Source organism: Gadus morhua, chromosome 4 (assembly GCF_902167405.1).
Source record: "Gadus morhua chromosome 4, gadMor3.0, whole genome shotgun sequence".
In the NCBI taxonomy this organism is placed as follows: domain Eukaryota; kingdom Metazoa; phylum Chordata; class Actinopteri; order Gadiformes; family Gadidae; genus Gadus; species Gadus morhua.
The window spans coordinates 9237827-9254687 of NC_044051.1; the positions used below are offsets into that span (position 1 = coordinate 9237827).

At 44.0% G+C, this 16861-nt stretch overlaps 2 protein-coding genes across 3 annotated transcripts; one reads left to right on the forward strand and one right to left on the reverse strand.

Moving 5' to 3' along the window:
* Positions 1-46: 46 nt before the first annotated feature.
* pbdc1 (polysaccharide biosynthesis domain containing 1) lies at positions 47-3651 on the reverse strand. The gene is made up of 7 exons (XM_030353975.1): positions 3633-3651; positions 1943-1983; positions 1384-1449; positions 1119-1178; positions 845-985; positions 507-618; positions 47-418 (listed from the first exon to the last, which is right to left on the reverse strand). Exons 2-7 carry the CDS (start codon positions 1970-1972, stop codon positions 324-326), a joined length of 504 nt encoding a protein of 167 aa, XP_030209835.1. The 5' UTR covers positions 1973-1983; positions 3633-3651; the 3' UTR covers positions 47-323.
* dmtn (dematin actin binding protein) lies at positions 2630-16560 on the forward strand. 2 transcript variants are annotated; one of them, XM_030353970.1, is made up of 16 exons: positions 2630-2752; positions 6722-6770; positions 6873-6953; positions 7338-7481; positions 9033-9074; positions 9607-9736; positions 10196-10240; positions 11184-11315; positions 11877-11977; positions 12513-12615; positions 13225-13274; positions 13521-13566; positions 13760-13767; positions 14284-14349; positions 14735-14815; positions 15193-16560. In XM_030353970.1, the coding sequence occupies exons 2-16, from the start codon at positions 6762-6764 to the stop codon at positions 15304-15306; spliced, it is 1152 nt and encodes a 383-aa protein (XP_030209830.1). In that variant the 5' UTR covers positions 2630-2752; positions 6722-6761; the 3' UTR covers positions 15307-16560. The 2 variants fall into 2 exon arrangements, with proteins under 2 accessions (XP_030209830.1, XP_030209832.1); XM_030353972.1 differs by having other exon boundaries at positions 13763-13767.
* The last annotated feature ends 301 nt before the right edge of the window (positions 16561-16861 follow it).

Genomic DNA, 16861 nt, shown 5'->3' on the forward strand with positions numbered 1-16861 from the left:
GGAGAATGGAGGTGGGGTGGGAAATGTTACCACAAAAACAAGTCGCTATGGTCGGCACAGTGTAATGTACAATACATGGAAATAATTGGGAAAATATAAATATAACAAGAAGATTTATGGATAACGTTTGAGGCGAAAAACCTTGATTTGATTCCAATAGTTTTCTAGGGCGGTCACCACCAGCAAAAATTAAAAGGAGCATTTTCAAATTAATGGGATTAGAGGGGATGACCCAAGGACCTGACTTAAGTTTTTTTAATATTGAAGTCCATGAATTCTTGGGGAAGCTTCAGGGATGGTCTGTGTGCAGGGTCAGTCAGAAGCTAACTCTTATTGTTGGTCTTGGCTGTAAAGACAGGGGTGTTGAGTCCTTCTCTGTTTCGGGCGATTTCAATGGCGAAGAACTGGATCCTGGTGGCTGGAAGACAAAGGTTCACTGTTATAATCGCTGCCATTTCAGAATGGATATAACGGATTCTTTTTGGAGTCTGATTGCAGAGACGTACCGAATATCGTGTTCTCCTCCGTGTAGTCTTGCTCACAGTTCAGACGGAGAAGGGTTCCGTAGTTGAAGTCTTCGATGACGTCCTCGAATTGGTTACAAAATGGACGCCAAGTCTGCACAAAAACAAGGTTGGAATGTACAATCAGAAATGCTCCTTTTACCCGGAATTGGCATTTTGAATAATGTCTGAGTGCCTCAATCTGGACTATAACTTTTGGATTATTAAGCGCATACTCTTACGTGTACAATACACACGCACACACACCCTTGTATATGTGCACACACACCCCCTCGTACGTGTACACACCAACACCCACACCCTTGTGTACACACACACACCTCCTTTGCTTCGGCAGACTTTAGCAGGTCTGGGTGGAGCAGCTTGATGTCCATGTCCTTGAAGGTTTCCCTGAAAGCCGTGTAGATGGTGTCATCCACCTTGGTCAGCTTCAGGAACTTGGGGTCCACGGAAGAGATGAGCTGGAGGGAAGAAGATGAGGATTCAGTGACGGCTATGTTTTGAAGGGAACCCTTCACAATAAGCTGAAAAACCAGTTGGATTCCCTCTCGAATGTGAGACATTCCGCTTGAAGGACATTACTTCTACACTTACGTTGAAGTAGACTTCTGCGTGGTTGTAGGCCTTCATCGCCCACATAACCTCCACTTGGGGCTAAATGGAAGAAAAAAACAGATTGGAACAATTTTGAAAATATGATGTGAAAACAATCATTTTTAATGGTAATGTTGCCATGATGTCTGGTTAACGTTAGGGTTATTGCTATATTGAGTATTGGATACGTTTTCACCTCTCAGATTATCTGATTGAACTAACAGAGAAAACGAAACATCTGGAAAGGTTGCTTATTGACACTTACGTTATTCCCAAAGGAGTCTGCCGGTAGAGACAGCACATGTGCCGCTGACGCTGCACCCTCAACCCCCTGGAACACATAAACGTTGAAACGATAAACACATCGTTTCAACATTGAAATACGATCGATTTCACGGTCGCTTTCACCATTCTCGTAATGCAGCTTCTATGGCTGCAGGTCGCTGGAAATTCCCTTGTCCCCAAAAATGTGGACATCTCCAAATTGTAAATAACCAGCAACGAAGAACTCCGTCATACATTTAAACACCGGTCTCAATGTTCAATATTTCCATACACTACTGTCAAATCTAAAAATGATATGCAATGTGACTGCTAATAAACTGAATCGATTGTCCCGATCAGGGATCCCCCTGCACCGTGTCTGCGGTATTATTGCACGTGTTTACCTATCACGTCCAGTAAGAAGCGACGTGACGGTCGTCCATCGGTGTTACTATTCAATCTTTTTATACAACAAACAGGCCATTACCACCGATAATAAGAGTTAGCAGAGGATAAATTGCACTAGGTTGGCGTGATATGTTGTGCATTTAGAGTCTTACCAGAGAAGCGATTCCACTGTCCGACGCCATTTCTCTCGATTCTGCTCAGAATCAGGACGTCATGAGAATTAAAGAGACAGTCCCGGGTCCCGCGTCTCAGCCAGTGTTGCCAGATTGGAGCAGATTTCCCTCCCAATCTGGCAACACTGGCTGAGACGCGCATGGTCTCAGCGCGTTTATTACATGATGAAGACGCAGGGTATGACTTTTGCTCATTTCAATTAGAGGATGATGTAGTTGATGCCCTTTCGACTTAACACACAGGAATAGTGTGTGTGTCTGCCACATACAGGCCTGACACCAACACTATGCAATGTGATATATAGACTGCTTTGTAATTGTAGTCGTATAGAGTTGTAGTGCTACTTGCATTTTAATGACAATGCTATCTGGGATTCCTCCCCCCCTTGTAAATTAGCAATCTTCCTTCAAGTTTTTTTATTTTTAGGTTGGTTAAATGAAGTACTGAATATAAATAAATTCTGTATCTGCCAATCTTAACCCTCAGTTATACATCCTGCCTATTTGGGTTTGCTGTTATAGGGTTTGTATTGGCCACCATGGCCTTAATTGCCCATCTACCACTAACACCACCTTTTACACTTGTAGGCCTAACATGCACCCCACCTCCTTCCCCACCCCGCCCTACCTTTCTCCCTCCCCCCTCGCCCCCCCCTCCCTCCCTCGCCCCACGCATCGCAAGGAGCGTCATCGGCGGTCTTCATGTCCCGGAGTGATGTTGGCTTTTCGGATGCTCTTTAACCGGACCCGGAGCTGAGGCAAACACGTTATTTTCCGCGTGGTCTGAGGGTAGGACTGTCCTCTTATTGTTAATGTTATTGAGAACGCATTATTATAGCGCATTACTGATATTTAGGTAGCGTCTATTTGTTATTGATACGGAGCGCACTCTCTCCTCCTCTTCATCCGCGATGTGAAGATATCGATAGGCCATTAGATCTGCACTCTGAAGCTATATTCCTTCCGAGAACCAGCCTGATGGTACTACAGTCTGCTCCTAGCGTAATATATTGTTACATAATAATAAGGCTACATACGATTTGGACACAGACTTGTGTTATTTTGTAGGCCTGACACCTATTCGTAATGCATTTTCATTCAATTATAGCTGTGCATATATAGCAAAGTGTGTAGTTCTACTCCTACACCCCAAGGCCTGCGGATCTCGCCTACGGTGGACAGGCCCTATCCCTGGGCCAGATACAGAGCCACTTAAGAACCGCGATGTATCCTACCATTTTATCCAATAAACATCAGGTTCAACGGTTCCCAAGGGGTTTGTCAAAACACGCTCTTATTTTGGACTCCTTGCTGTGTGGGCAATCTTGAGCTATTATAGCCCAGTTAAATGTTGATGAAATGAATGAATGGACACCATGTTTTGATTTCCACCCTGTAGGCTATGTGGATTTAGAAAACCACCCCTTTGCTCGTAAAACATTTGCATACTCTATTTAAGAAAAATCTATACATTACTGACAGATATCAATGTTGCTGAGTAGCCTATATAGATATAGCAACAAGTCAATTTGTCTCCTCCATTATAAAAACAGAGGCAGACCTATAAATCATCACTTGATGGGATTATGCACTACTGTTCCTCCTGGCCCGTGTTGCTGTGTTTAAAACCAATGGATTTTGCAGCGGTTTGGCAGTTAAAAGCTCTTACCGATAAGAAAACTGCTCCCTCTCTGCCACGGTCAGACAAACGGCTCCTCCCCCACAGACAGGCGGACACACTATCCCCCTAGCGCCGGATCACTGTCAGGTTCCACCCCGGACCAGCGACAGGGCAGCGGCGGACCTGTCAGTCCAGCCTGCACTAATCTATTATCTCGCTGCCTGCCGTAGTGATACGTTAAGGTGGTGTGTCGAGGTGTGTTTGCTGTTTTTGTGTTCGTGTTTCTCAGAAACAGAAACTACAGATTTGGTAACGATATCTAGTGGAAAGTATCTAGTGTGAGTGTCCTGGCTTATCTACTTTGTTGATAGTCAAAAAACGTTCTTGCATTTCCTCAACCTTTCAAGGTCTACCGCAGCTTTGTGTTGAACGCCCATGTTAATACGTCTTGAAAGCAGTATTTTCAGGCTGTAATCAATGCCATGTTACCTTTGTAAACTGCTTATGAAGGGCTGGATATGAAAGCGATAGGCCTGTTTGTCTGGCCTGGATGGGGGGGGGGGGGGGGGGAGTTTTCTCCAAGGGAGGAGCGGTGTAACCGTAGCAACAGCTGTGGAGCCCTGGCTGGGCGTCAACCTGACTGGGCAAGCAGATAAACAGCAGAGAGGAGGAGGAGAGAGGAGGAAGGCTCCACACTGCGAGGATGGAGGGAGGGAGGGAGGGAGGGAGGGAGGGAGGGAGGGAGGGAGGGAGGGAGGGAGGGAGGGTGGGGTGTATGAACACAAGAAGTCAGGTTTTGAGTGAGAAAGAGGGGGGGACTATAAGGGGGGTGGGGGCTCACAGGAAGTTTGCATTATTCAGCAGAGGTTACATCTGTATGAGGCCCCGCCATGTTGTCTGAGCACATGGTTTCCCGCTGTTTTTAACTACACTACATTTTCAAGCACGCTTCAAGGTAATCTGATTAGTAAATCGAATCGAGTTAGACTTTGGGGATTTACATTGAGGGCCTTTAGCAGACACTTTTATCCAAAGCGATTTATTTTTTTTCGAAGTACATTCGTCAGAAGAAAGAGAAACAACTATATATTACTGTCGGTACTGCAAGGATGTTCATAGAACCAAGTGCCTAACACCTGCAACTGCTAGGTTAACCCATTCCCACAACAAATAAGCTAGGATAAGGTGCTATACGATGCTAGGCACTATTTCTAAGTGCCAGGACGTACAACATACAATAAGTGCATACACTAAGTGCCAGGATGTACAAACATACAATAAGTGCATACAAGGAGTGTTTTTAGAAGAGTAAAAGAAGAGGGGGGTAAGGAGGGAGGCTATGCAGAGTCTAGGTGAACTCTGAACATGTGAGTCCTTGTTGATTTGCTGCTGTAGGTACGATTCGAGAGTTGTAAAGAGAAAAATAGCAGAGGAGAGAGAGATTGTAAAACTAAACAACCAAAAGATTTCCCCTCCCCCTTGTTGGATTTCCTGTGATTGACAGCCAGATGGATTCCTTGAATCAATCAAAAAAATACCCCAAAAAGCCAGTAGTGGTCTAGAATTAGAAATTTCACTGCGCATTTCACTTCTCACTAGGCCATTTCTAAAAAGACAATCAAATAATAATAGCTCATTAATAAACGGCACCCTTAATGCTTATAAAGATAATGTATCCATAAGTAATTTAGACAAAATAGGAAGTAGAATGTCATACATTACTACTTTACCAAGTTGGATTTCCAATGTCCTCAAAAATCCAAGTGGGTTTTACTTATAAAACAAGACCTATCACTTACAACAAAGTGTACTCAAATTGAGGGCTATTATACAGTAGAGAGCTGTGTCACTCCCGTGACAGAAATTAGATCTGAGTTCAAATTCTGGTGAGGGGTATCTGTCTCCATGGAAACCAAAGGTACAGATGAGATTTTGTAAGAAAAACGATGTCACGTGAATTGTTATGCCAAATATAACCTCTGAACAGATCGCGACGGGATTTCATTTCATTTACTTCAGATGGGTTTGAGAGTTTGGTTTTCGGTTTTAGGGTTAGGGGGCCTTATTGGTGGGGTTTGAGGGTTTGGTTTTCGCTTTTAGGGTTAGGGGTGTTTATTGGTGGGGTTTGAGGGTTTGGTTCTTGGTTCTAGGGTTAGGTTTTCAGTTCTCTGGTTAGGGATTCCTTTTAGGGTCAGGTTTCGGGGTTTGGTCTTTTTCCTCTCACTCTTTTCTCCGTCACTCTTGAGGGTGAGGTTAGTATGAACTTGACTAACAACAGAAGGATTTCCACTGAGATCATCCTCAGTGGGACCCCAGCGCTGGTCTCAAGAGCTCATTGGTAACGGCACCAATCTCAGCGGGGCGCGAACCCAGGTCCCAAGAACTGTACACCAACAGCTCACTCTACTGCGCCATTGACACACTTACCGTGATGTGGTCGAAGTTTGTAATTGTTGATCACAATTCACATGACATTACATCGTTTTCAAAAAGCCACTGCACTTATGCGGAGAGTGTTTCTGCAGGGATATAAAACGAGGTCTGCAGAGCTGCTAATAACCGACAGCTCTACCAGCTCTATCCACCACTAATGGAGCAGTTAGGGCTAGGGGTCTTGCTCAGGGACACTGCGACACTCGGATGGTAGGAGCCGGGGATTGAACTAGCAACCTTCCGGTTGCCAGTCAAGTCTTTTTTTGTTCAGGTCATGTTTTCAGTGTTTGGTTTTGTTCCTAAGGGTTGGTTCTAGCGTAGGGTTTTCTATTTGGGTCAGGTTTTAGGGTTTTGTATTTAGTTCTAGGGTTTTATCGCAGGGTAGGGTTTCTTGTAGAGTCCGTTTTCAGGGTATTGTTTATGGTTCTAAGGTTTGGTAGCAATGGTAGTGTTTCCTATGGGTTGGGTGTTTTTTTTCACTTATAGGGGTATGATTTTGTTGTGTGGTTCTTGGTTTGGGTTTTAAGGTTAGGGTTTGATTTCCAGTTTAAGGGTTTGCTTTTAGGGTTGGGGCCCCAGATCTCCTGGGCCCCATGTCCCAGAAAATCCCCCCGAGTGTGCTTTTGTATCTATCAGAAACAAGCCATTGCACCTTATTTCAAACTTTATTCTCAGTCTCTGTGTCTCCATTCCTCCTCTTTCAGAACATTTCGACCTAACCAAGAGTACAGATTTCCCCTAGTCATGCAGAAGGTAATAAACAACGATTAACACACACACATTAATGCACCGTCAGACAACGTCTGACAGTCAACCTCTGTTGAGTGGATTTACTAAACGGTTTATTATTCCCAGGTGGAGGGAGGCGGCACCCAAGTTAGCCTCATTTCTTCCCAGGGTCCTAGTGCCCCTGGATCACCTGCCACCAGCATCACGGTAAATACACTACTGTTTTATTTTGCAGCTCATTAAAATAAAAGTAGCAGTAGATTGGGTGTTCAACTTCGGAAAATTATGACAAATTTATGACACCAGAAGTGGGAGTGTGCACTCGCAGAGAAATATGATGGATTGATCCACTCCACCAATCGTCTCATCAGCTGGACACCTCCACATTGTTATGTCAGAAATAGATAGACTTTGAAAGGTGTGTGTGTGTGTGCGTGTCTGTATGTGTTTGGGTGCTTGGGTTCTGTGTGTGTGTGTGTGTGTGTGTGTGTGTGTGTGTGTGTGTGTGTGTGTGTGTGTGTGTGTGTGTGTGTGTGTGTGTGTGTGTGTGTGTGTGTGTGTGTGTGTGTGTGTGTGTGTGCGTGCGTGCAGACCCGTGTGGATGACGAGGTGGTGGGCTACCGGGACCTGGCGGCCATCCCGAGGGACAAAGCCATCCTGGAGGTGGAGAGACCCGACCTCATGACCTACCGACCCCACCTCAGCTTCTCCTCCCTGGACCCCCCGCGCAGAGAGGTACCGGTCCGAAGGGTTCTGGGTTTGAGCCCCAATGTCCAGAAAGGTCCAGAAAGATGCCCTGCTCACAACCTTCTCCTTAATGACACAAATTCACTGTATGATTAAAATCATCTGCTGAATTAATAAATAGTTTAAACTTCAAATTTCATTATACGTTATTTTCCAATAATGTGATGGTCCATTTATTCCAAAGATACCAACATTGATTAGTTATTGCTTACTTCATCTATATCGTTATTGCTTTTTTATCTACTAATCCAGCTGACATTTTAAAGTCCTTCTGCGTTGTCAAATTAGCATCTGGTCGATTGTTGTATTTGAACGTTGTCAATGTAGAATGCATTGATTCAGAACCTTTCAAAGGCAGATATGTGCTGTTGTAAAAAAAAAAAAAAGCCTACCCTTGGAACTTTATTGACCAGGATAAAGCAACCTGATCTCCAACCTATACGACAGAATAGGACCTTCAGCAGTATGACCCCGAACGACCCAATAGAGCTGGTACAACGCCGCCTATTGACTGGTCGAAGAAACAGCAAGAAATAAAGCATAAATAAAACATTTGTTTTATTCTGAGTGTAAAATTCAACATTTTAAGAACGTTTCAGCATTAGAATGTATTTTATGGACGGAATTATTTTTCGTTTTCATAATCGTCTTCTATTGTTGCCATGGGGATTTCTATGGTCGCTGCTTCCTCTGAAACCATGCAGTTATGGCTAGGGTAGCCCAAACTCTATTCATATTTTTATGTATTGTAGTGCCTTTCATTTCCAATCCGTTTTCATGGCGCATTTGATGATGCTTTTTGAGTCACTTCCTGTTGGGCTAGGACCCATAAATTGATGATCTTACATTTAATTTGGGCCTTCTGTCATGTAAAAGAGACCAAAGGCCTCTAGCTCACTCCCAAGTGTCCTTCTCCCCTAGGTAACCTACTAATTATATCACTTTGCGTAAGGACAGAGCCCCCACGTTGATAATTCATCCCTTAATGCCCTGATTCATAGAAAAGAGACCAGACGTCTCTATCATACTATCAAATGACCCCATTAATGGTGTGTTTGCACCACTTTGCTCTAGGTCTACTACCCCCATGTTGATAATTTTAGAAAACCCATTTTGTCTGCCTTACTTAATTTATTTATTTATAAAATGAGCCGGTGGAAAACTACCGAGTTGTCCCACAAAAACACATCGGCCCTCCTAAAGAAGAAGAGGAAATATATATATTATATATATATTTTTATTTTTACTTAATCGCAGGTACAGTCTCAAATGGCTTATATCATCCCTTGGTCACTCTAAAATCGACATTTCAATTTAATGAATTCAGTTACATTTAGTCTAGACAATGCAAAGACATTGAATCAAACGACATGCAAGCTGCAAGGTTTAAGGGGTAACGGTGTATTATTGTTTGGCAAAGATAGAAAGCTTTGCATTAACAAAAATAAACTGAACATCAAATACTGTACATCACCTAAACACTGTAATGCCATTTTAATAACATGTTGACGTGTTCCTTTTGTGTCATGTGACCTCCAGAGATCCCTGTCCCCAACGTCTTCTACCCCGGCATCTCCTGAGGTACGAACCAACCTCCTGATACTGCTTCTTTAACATGTTGGAACCTCACCTACACTCAAGTACTGCTCCTTTAACCTTGTCATTTGGTTTTACTCTGACCCAATGTGTAGCTTTTACCGATTGAGTTCCCTCCCTTCCGTTTGCATTCAGATTTGTGGTCAAGCCATTGGTCCATTAAGCTGCCGTTCCGCCCTTATAACCGTGTCTATAGACCAATCGGCTCAATCACAGTTCAAGCTCCACCAGATTGGTCCTCCAGGCTCCCTTTTAAAACAGAAGTTCCACAAGACAGACTGGTCATTTATCATGGCTTCTTCACACCCGGTTCAAACCTGGTTTGCCCTTTAGCTAAATACTACATGATTCAAATACATTGGAGGGCTACTTCAGTTTCACTATTTTTAACTTACTTACGAAAAGACAAAACTCATAAAATGACCATATATCATCTGCACTGATTGTGTTGGATCTAGTGTAGTCCCAGATTTGTAATCATTATCTAATATCTGTTTAAATGTTTCATTGTTTAAAGAGAATGAAGGTGAGTTGTGAAGAGGTTCAACTGAAGAGTACAGCAGAGAGTGAGAGTGGCTCCCCTGGTGGATCATCTCTGCAACTACACCAGGGCCGCAAGATCAGCATGCAGCACTTTCACACACCAGGTACACACGCATGCAAACACACACACACACACACACACATACACACACACACACACATACACACATCAGGTGTGCAGACACATACTCAGACACATACACCATACAGGTGTACGAACATACTGACACACACACATACACACACACACACTACCATGCTCGACACGCACGTAAGCAAACACAGGCACACAACCATGCAAGCATACACAAACACACACACACACACACACACACACACACACACACACACACACACACACACAAACACACACACACACACACACACACACACACACACACACACACACACACACACACACACACAAATAAACACCCACAAGAACAATTCAGCATTGCTTAAGTACAGACACACAAATGCCTTACATTATTGAATGATTAATGAAATACCACCCATGTGCGTTACATTAATATATGGCTTCACCTCTCTGCTCTGTTCTTAAGATAATGGCTCCAACATCTATAGGAAACCACCCATCTATAAACAAGGTTTGCATTACCGCTCTCTCTTTCTCTCCCTCTCTCATTCTTCTAGCCACAACCAAGTGCCTCTCATCCTCTCTCTCTCTAGCTATAACCCAATGTCTCTCGCCCCTTCTCTCTAGCTTCAACCCAGTGTTTCTCGCCCCTTCTCTCTATCTATGACTCAGTGTTTCTCTCCCTCTCTCTAAATATATCCCAGTTTATTCCCCCCCCCTTTCTTTATCTGTAACCCAGTTTCTCTCTCGCCCCATCTCTCTCTAGCTGTACCCCAGTGTCTCTCGCCCCCTCTCTCTCTAGCTGTACCCCAGTGTCTCTCGCCCCCTCTCTCTCTAGCTGTAACCCAGTGTCTCTCGCCCCCTCTCTCTCTAGCTGTACCCCAGTGTCTCTCGCCCCCTCTCTCTCTAGCTGTACCCCAGTGTCTCTCGCCCCCTCTCTCTCTAGCTGTAACCCAGTGTCTCTCGCCCCCTCTCTCTCTAGCTGTAACCCAGTGTCTCTCGTCCCCTCTCTCTCTATCTGTAACCCAGTTTCTCTCTCGCCCCCTCTCTCTCTAGCTGTAACCCAGTGTCTCTCGCCCCCTCTCTCTCTAGCTGTAACCCAGTGTCTCTCGCCCCCTCTCTCTCTAGCTGTACCCCAGTGTCTCTCGCCCCCTCTCTCTCTAGCTGTACCCCAGTGTCTCTCGCCCCCTCTCTCTCTAGCTGTAACCCAGTGTCTCTCGCCCCCTCTCTCTCTATCTGTACCCCAGTGTCTCTCGCCCCCTCTCTCTCTAGCTGTAACCCAGTGTCTCTCGTCCCCTCTCTCTCTATCTGTAACCCAGTGTCTCTCGCCCCCTCTCTCTCTATCTGTACCCCAGTGTCTCTCGCCCCCTCTCTCTCTAGCTGTAACCCAGTGTCTCTCGCCCCCTCTCTCTCTAGCTGTAACCCAGTGTCTCTCGCCCCCTCTCTCTCTCCAGAAGGGGCTAAGCATGGTGAGGGGAGCATCATCCAGTCCTCCCAGTTCCCGGCGGCCCAGCGACCGGACCCCAGCCTGCCCTCCAAGATAGAGACCGAGTACTGGCCCTGCCCCCCCTCCCTGGCCTCCATGGGTAACACACACAAGCAGACACACACACACACACAGGCATGCAGACACACATCCAGACAGACAAACACACAGACGCACACAGACGCACACACACACAGACAGACTTTTAGGAGGCACAACTCTGGGCTAGTTTGTTATATTCGTCTTATGCTTTATAATCTACCGAATTGTAGCATCAGTGTTGACAGGCTTTGAATTTTTATTTATATATATTATTTATTTATTATTATTATTATAAATATAGGGTTAGGTTATTTAAGTTATTTTATTATTGAATATTGATGTAAATGTATGTATATCAGTGCAATTTATGTTTTTGCACGTAGTCTCTTACGTATGTAGTGTATCTCAGCTTGGAACCCCCGAAAGAATAGCTGATAGGGATCTTTTGAATAAACAAAGAAACAAATGAACAGACAGACACACACACACAAAGCCCTACACACAAAAACACAGACAAACAAAAGCAATAGAAAATAGCTCAAAACCCTCCACAGAGAGGGCATATGTCTCGCGGCAGCAGGAGATCACACGTTGTTTGTCTTGTCTCTGCCTCTTCTAGAGATCGAGTGGAGCAAGAAGAAGCTGGAGGAGGAGGACGATGACGAGTTCGAGGACCTCACTGAGGAGGCCAAGAAACTGCAGGAGCAGGAGCTGGAGAAGGTGTGTGTACACACACGCCTCCACATGCATGTGGGGAGAGGGTGTGAAGTAGTTTCACAAATCAGACTTTAGGTTCATATCTAAGGTGTGATGGCAGACATGCTCAGATCTGGGTGAACAGGGCGTTTCATTTTCTTTCGACCAATCGTGTCGCTGGAGGCGGGGAGCTGTAAGCGTTTGATTGGCGAACATGAACACGGCCAGCAGTGGTAAAATGCTAAGTCTACTAACTTGAGTTTTCTTGGGTAGAATATATCCGTGACCCAAGGCTAAACTCTGCCCCTTGCAGTTCTGCTAGAGTTGGAGTGCTTGATCAGAAGTTCTGCTATTAAACAGTAGGACTACTGGATCAGAAGTTCTGCTATAAAACAGTAGGACTACTGGATCAGAAGTTCTGCTATAACACAGTAGGACTACTGGATCAGAAGGTCCGCTATAACACATTAGGACTACTGGATCAGAAGTACTGCTGTAAGATAGTAGGTCTGTGGAAGCTGTGAAGTGAATGACCTGTGAAACTGTTTCCCTCCCTCAGATCAAGTCTAACCTTGGCCGTCTGATCCTGAAGGAGGAGAAGGAGAAGGTCTCCTTCAGGAGAAAGACCCAGTCTCTGCCAGACAGAACACACATGCACACCAGTGAGAACCCTTGGTTATACACCAATAACACACACAAACACACACACACACACACACACACACACACACACACACACACACACACACACACACACACACACACACACACACACACACACACACACACACACACACACACACACACACACACACACATACACACACACACACACACACTGTAGTGATTTCCTTTGTTGCTCTGATATTGATTACTCTCAGCCTCACTTGTCAATGGTTTAGGATTAGTCTTCTAAATGTGTTTTCATTAGGTTGTTTATGCTTAGTTAATTCAGGACTACTTTATTTGAAGGCACCCTTTATCACTTGAGTTGAAAATGCACCTTACATTGAAAACATACGGGAAAATAGTAGCAAATAGTACATATAAGGAAAAATACTATGACATTTGGAGTCAAAGTTGCAAGAAAGTCTGTCTTAGTTTCTCCACCCTCCTCCTACACTTTCGAAATAAAAAGATTCAGTGAAAAGGTCCAATCATTTTTGGAAACATTTGAAGACAGGAAAGCATCATAGGTTATAGGCTGTTCCCCCACCTCGATGATGGTTCCTCCACCCTTGCACTCTTCTAACAGCTTCTCAATCCTTCAGGTCTATCCTCTGGGGTCACACACTCTCCCTGTCGCTCAGGCCTGACCAGGGTAAGAACATCTAAGCTTCTGATCGCTAGGAATAAAGTGCCTGAAATTAATTCTGTATATCTTCTTCTTTTTTATATATATATATTAATATACGTATATAGGCCTACATATTTTTGGTGTTTAATTTTCCTATGCATATATCCTTTATGTTATTATTTGTTAAATTGTACATTGTTATTTGCCTGAATAGCTTCTATATTTTGAAGCCAATAAATAAATAGGAAAACTTTTATTTATTTATTTCAGATGCAGTCTGCTGAATTTCCTATAGAGAGCGACAAAGGACCACTAGGTATGTGTTTTTTGTGACAGATGCCGCATTAGAGAAACATATGTCTAAAACAGTGAAATGTCACTTTCAAAATACAAAATGGTGGACAGTCGAGAGCTGTGTGAAGTAGAATCACACAGCTCACAATCACACAATGGCAATGCACCAGGCCCCACTGATGAATCTATCTATCTCTACCACTCTTATTTCACAGCAGCTCAGGTAAGTTCCATGGTTTCACTGTTTGTGTGGCATGCGCATGGCAAATAACCTGCTTTTGCTGCACTCACTTGTTTTGACATGAAGACTGAATAAAAAAGGATTTATGTTTATGTTTGCTTTCTTGATTTTCTTGCAATTCATTTTTTCCCATGCGGGGTGAAATAAGTGCAAAATAGGCTAAGTCATAATCACTTTTGCTGCACAATCTACATCTTTTTGGTTTGCATCTTGTGCAATGCATGCACAAGCACATGCTCCGGTGTATCGATATAGATACACTGTGTTGCTCTGGCGTCCTGCTTCCTGTTGGGTTCACCTATCTCTTTTCGGCTGTTCTGTTTATTTGACCCTGTGTGTGTGTGTGTGTGTGTGTGTGTGTGTGTGTGTGTGTGTATGTGTGTGTGTGTGTGTGTGTGTATGTGTGTGTGTGTGTGTGTGTGTGTGTGTGTGTGTGTGTGTGTGTGTGTGTGTGTGTGTGTGTGTGTGTGTGTGTGTGTGTGTGGTGTGTGTGTGTAGGATGGGGAGTCTAGGAGGGAGAGGCTGGACAGAGGGAACTCACTCCCTAGTATTCTGGAGCAAAAGGTGACAGCTTTTTCCGGTCCCACCCGCTCTGCTATCTGTTCATCTGAGGGCGTTACCGAGTTAGGAGGTTCTGCTCAAAGACGATGAGGCCATTGGGGATCGAACCCAGTTGCTTGGCTTTCAGCCGCTCTATGCTTCCTCAGTATTTTGCAATACATTTGTTTAAAATGTTTTTAGTAGTTCTGTAATTTGGATCTCCAAACGTAATCCATAAATGTAATCCGTTACTCTTATCTGTAATCCTTTTAGAAAATAATAGTTATATTGGTTTGTAATCGTAGTATATACTTATTATAAAACGCCTTGATGGTCTGAACAATTGATTTATAAAACTGTTTACCTGTCCTCCGTTAGTATTCATGCGTGTTTTTGTGTCTCTGTCCAGATCCACCCGTATGAAACGCTCATCGTGACTCACAGGGGGCGCACTAAGCTGCCGCCGGGAGTCGACCGGACCCGACTAGAGGTATGAGTCTCACCGCGGAGGAGGATCAGGGTGTAGTCTGGTTAAAGAGACAGAGGGTGGGGTCAGAGAGAGAGAGAGAGAGAGAGAGAGAGAGAGAGAGAGAGAGAGAGAGAGAGAGAGAGAGAGAGAGAGAGAGAGAGAGATCAAAGTTTGCCACCCATGAGCGGGATTGTGGTGTGTGTGTGTGTGTGTGTGTGTGTGTGTGTGTGTGTGTGTGTGTGTGTGTGTGTGTGTGTTTGTGTGTGTGTGTGTGTGTGTGTGTGTGTGTGTGTGTATGTATGAGGTAGAGATACAGAGATCATGAAAGAGTTAGTTAGAGAGAGAGAGAGAGAGAGAGAGAGAGACATAAGATACCAATGCCCCTTTTCTCTCTTCAGAGGCATCTGTCTCCAGAGGATTTTCAGCAGCTGTTCGGAATGCCCATCGCCGAGTTCGACCGCCTGTCGCTATGGAAACGAAATGAACTCAAGAAGAAAGTCTCACTTTTCTAACAGGAAGTGACATCATTCCTTGAAATAGAGAACCTCTACTCTGCGTGAAACCAAGGACCACTAAAGGGTAACCAATCACATCCATCAATCAAACGTCAGGGGCTATCTAATTGGCTGAAATTGGACCAGGCAATATCACTCGCAACTTGTGGCAATCACGTGGCAACCTATTAGTGTGAGATGATGTTTGCTTGCTGGGGATTGGTTAACCTTCTAACCAAACTACTAAACCTTGGAACAACTATAGTATAGTATCTGCCATATTAGTCTATACTACTAACCCAACCAAAACCTCCCGTCTGTGATCCCATCCTATAGGCCAGTTTCTGACGGCTGTGCAGAGTGGACTATACATAGTATAATGATTGGAATAGGATTATTATATCAGATGTATATATATATAGCGAGAACTCCGGCTCTTACTAACCTATGACTCGGACACTAACGACCATCAACTGGTGCACTGGCAGTTGAGCGGTCAGCATTCCAAGGGGAGATGTTCCCTCCGACATCACCAGTGCAGCACTAACAATCACCATAGCTAGCCGTTAGCATCTCATATCCTAGAGTACTCTGTGTTTTGTCCGTATTCACAGCGCGCCATCACCCTCACACATACGTTTTGATTCATTAAAGAACATTTGGATGTTATTACATACTGTCCTTGGGCAAATATTGCTTCATCTCGGAGGTGACCAGGATTGTAAAGGTTTGATGATAGGGGGAAATGTCATCGATATCCAGTAGGACTAGTTTCTCAAGTTTGAGTGTGTTCAGTATATAATGCCATGAGGTGAATGAGGCTCTAAGTGGGAATTTATTTATTAAATGATTGTGTTTGACTATTATCTGCCTTAGGGGGGGCTGTTTGTTACAATGTTATTACGTTGCTTTTTATATGGTAAGGAAAAACTTTCTGTACAGATATTTTTTTTCATTTCCCCATGAGCCACAGTGAATGGGATGGACCATTTCTGGATTTTTTTTTTTTTTTTCTCATTTATAAAAATACCATATTTCAAACAAAAACGTACTAATGATCAATTAGGTGTTCAATCGTGTGATGAGGTAGCTTATCCAATAACTGAAACGCACTATGCCTTCGTCGTTTTGTGGTGTGCGCTCATTCATTATCCAACAACGATAGCTGCATCCTGCTTGCTTTTCTGCCAAACCTCCACTCTCCTTTCTGTTGGTTGTACAATAAAGCAAATAAATTAAATACGACAAAAAAAATTAAAGCTTAGGATTTGGTATGGTTTCTTTTCTTCCTCTAATCAAAACAATGGGGTATCCAATGAAATTCATGAGTATGAAGAGCCTCTCAAGCAGATAACAAAACAGTGTGCCTCGTGAAAATGTGAGGTACACTTCATTCAAAGCGCTGCATAAATTACCTCTCATTTGTCTACACGGGTCCCTGCATAGTGTTGCCAAGCACCGCGTGCTCTGCACATAAACCATGCCCTCTTGGAGAGTTCTCCCCGTCAGTAGACAACGTATCCCTCAGAGGTTTATCCCTCCGTTGATATCATCTGCCACGCAGACGGCAGTG

Bases quoted from the DNA above. Each gene is read 5' to 3' on its own strand.
- pbdc1 (XM_030353975.1), bottom strand. From the start codon at position 1,972: ATGGCGTCGGACAGTGGAATCGCTTCTCTG. The intron at 1,179-1,383 runs GTAAGTGTCAAT...TCTTCCATTTAG, and splicing joins CAGACTCCTTTGGGAATAAC to CCCCAAGTGGAGGTTATGTG. The intron at 419-506 runs GTACGTCTCTGC...TTTGTCTTCCAG, and splicing joins GGAGGAGAACACGATATTCG to CCACCAGGATCCAGTTCTTC.
- dmtn (XM_030353970.1), top strand. The intron at 6,954-7,337 runs GTAAATACACTA...GCGTGCGTGCAG, and splicing joins CACCTGCCACCAGCATCACG to ACCCGTGTGGATGACGAGGT. The intron at 14,350-14,734 runs GTGACAGCTTTT...GTCTCTGTCCAG, and splicing joins CTAGTATTCTGGAGCAAAAG to ATCCACCCGTATGAAACGCT.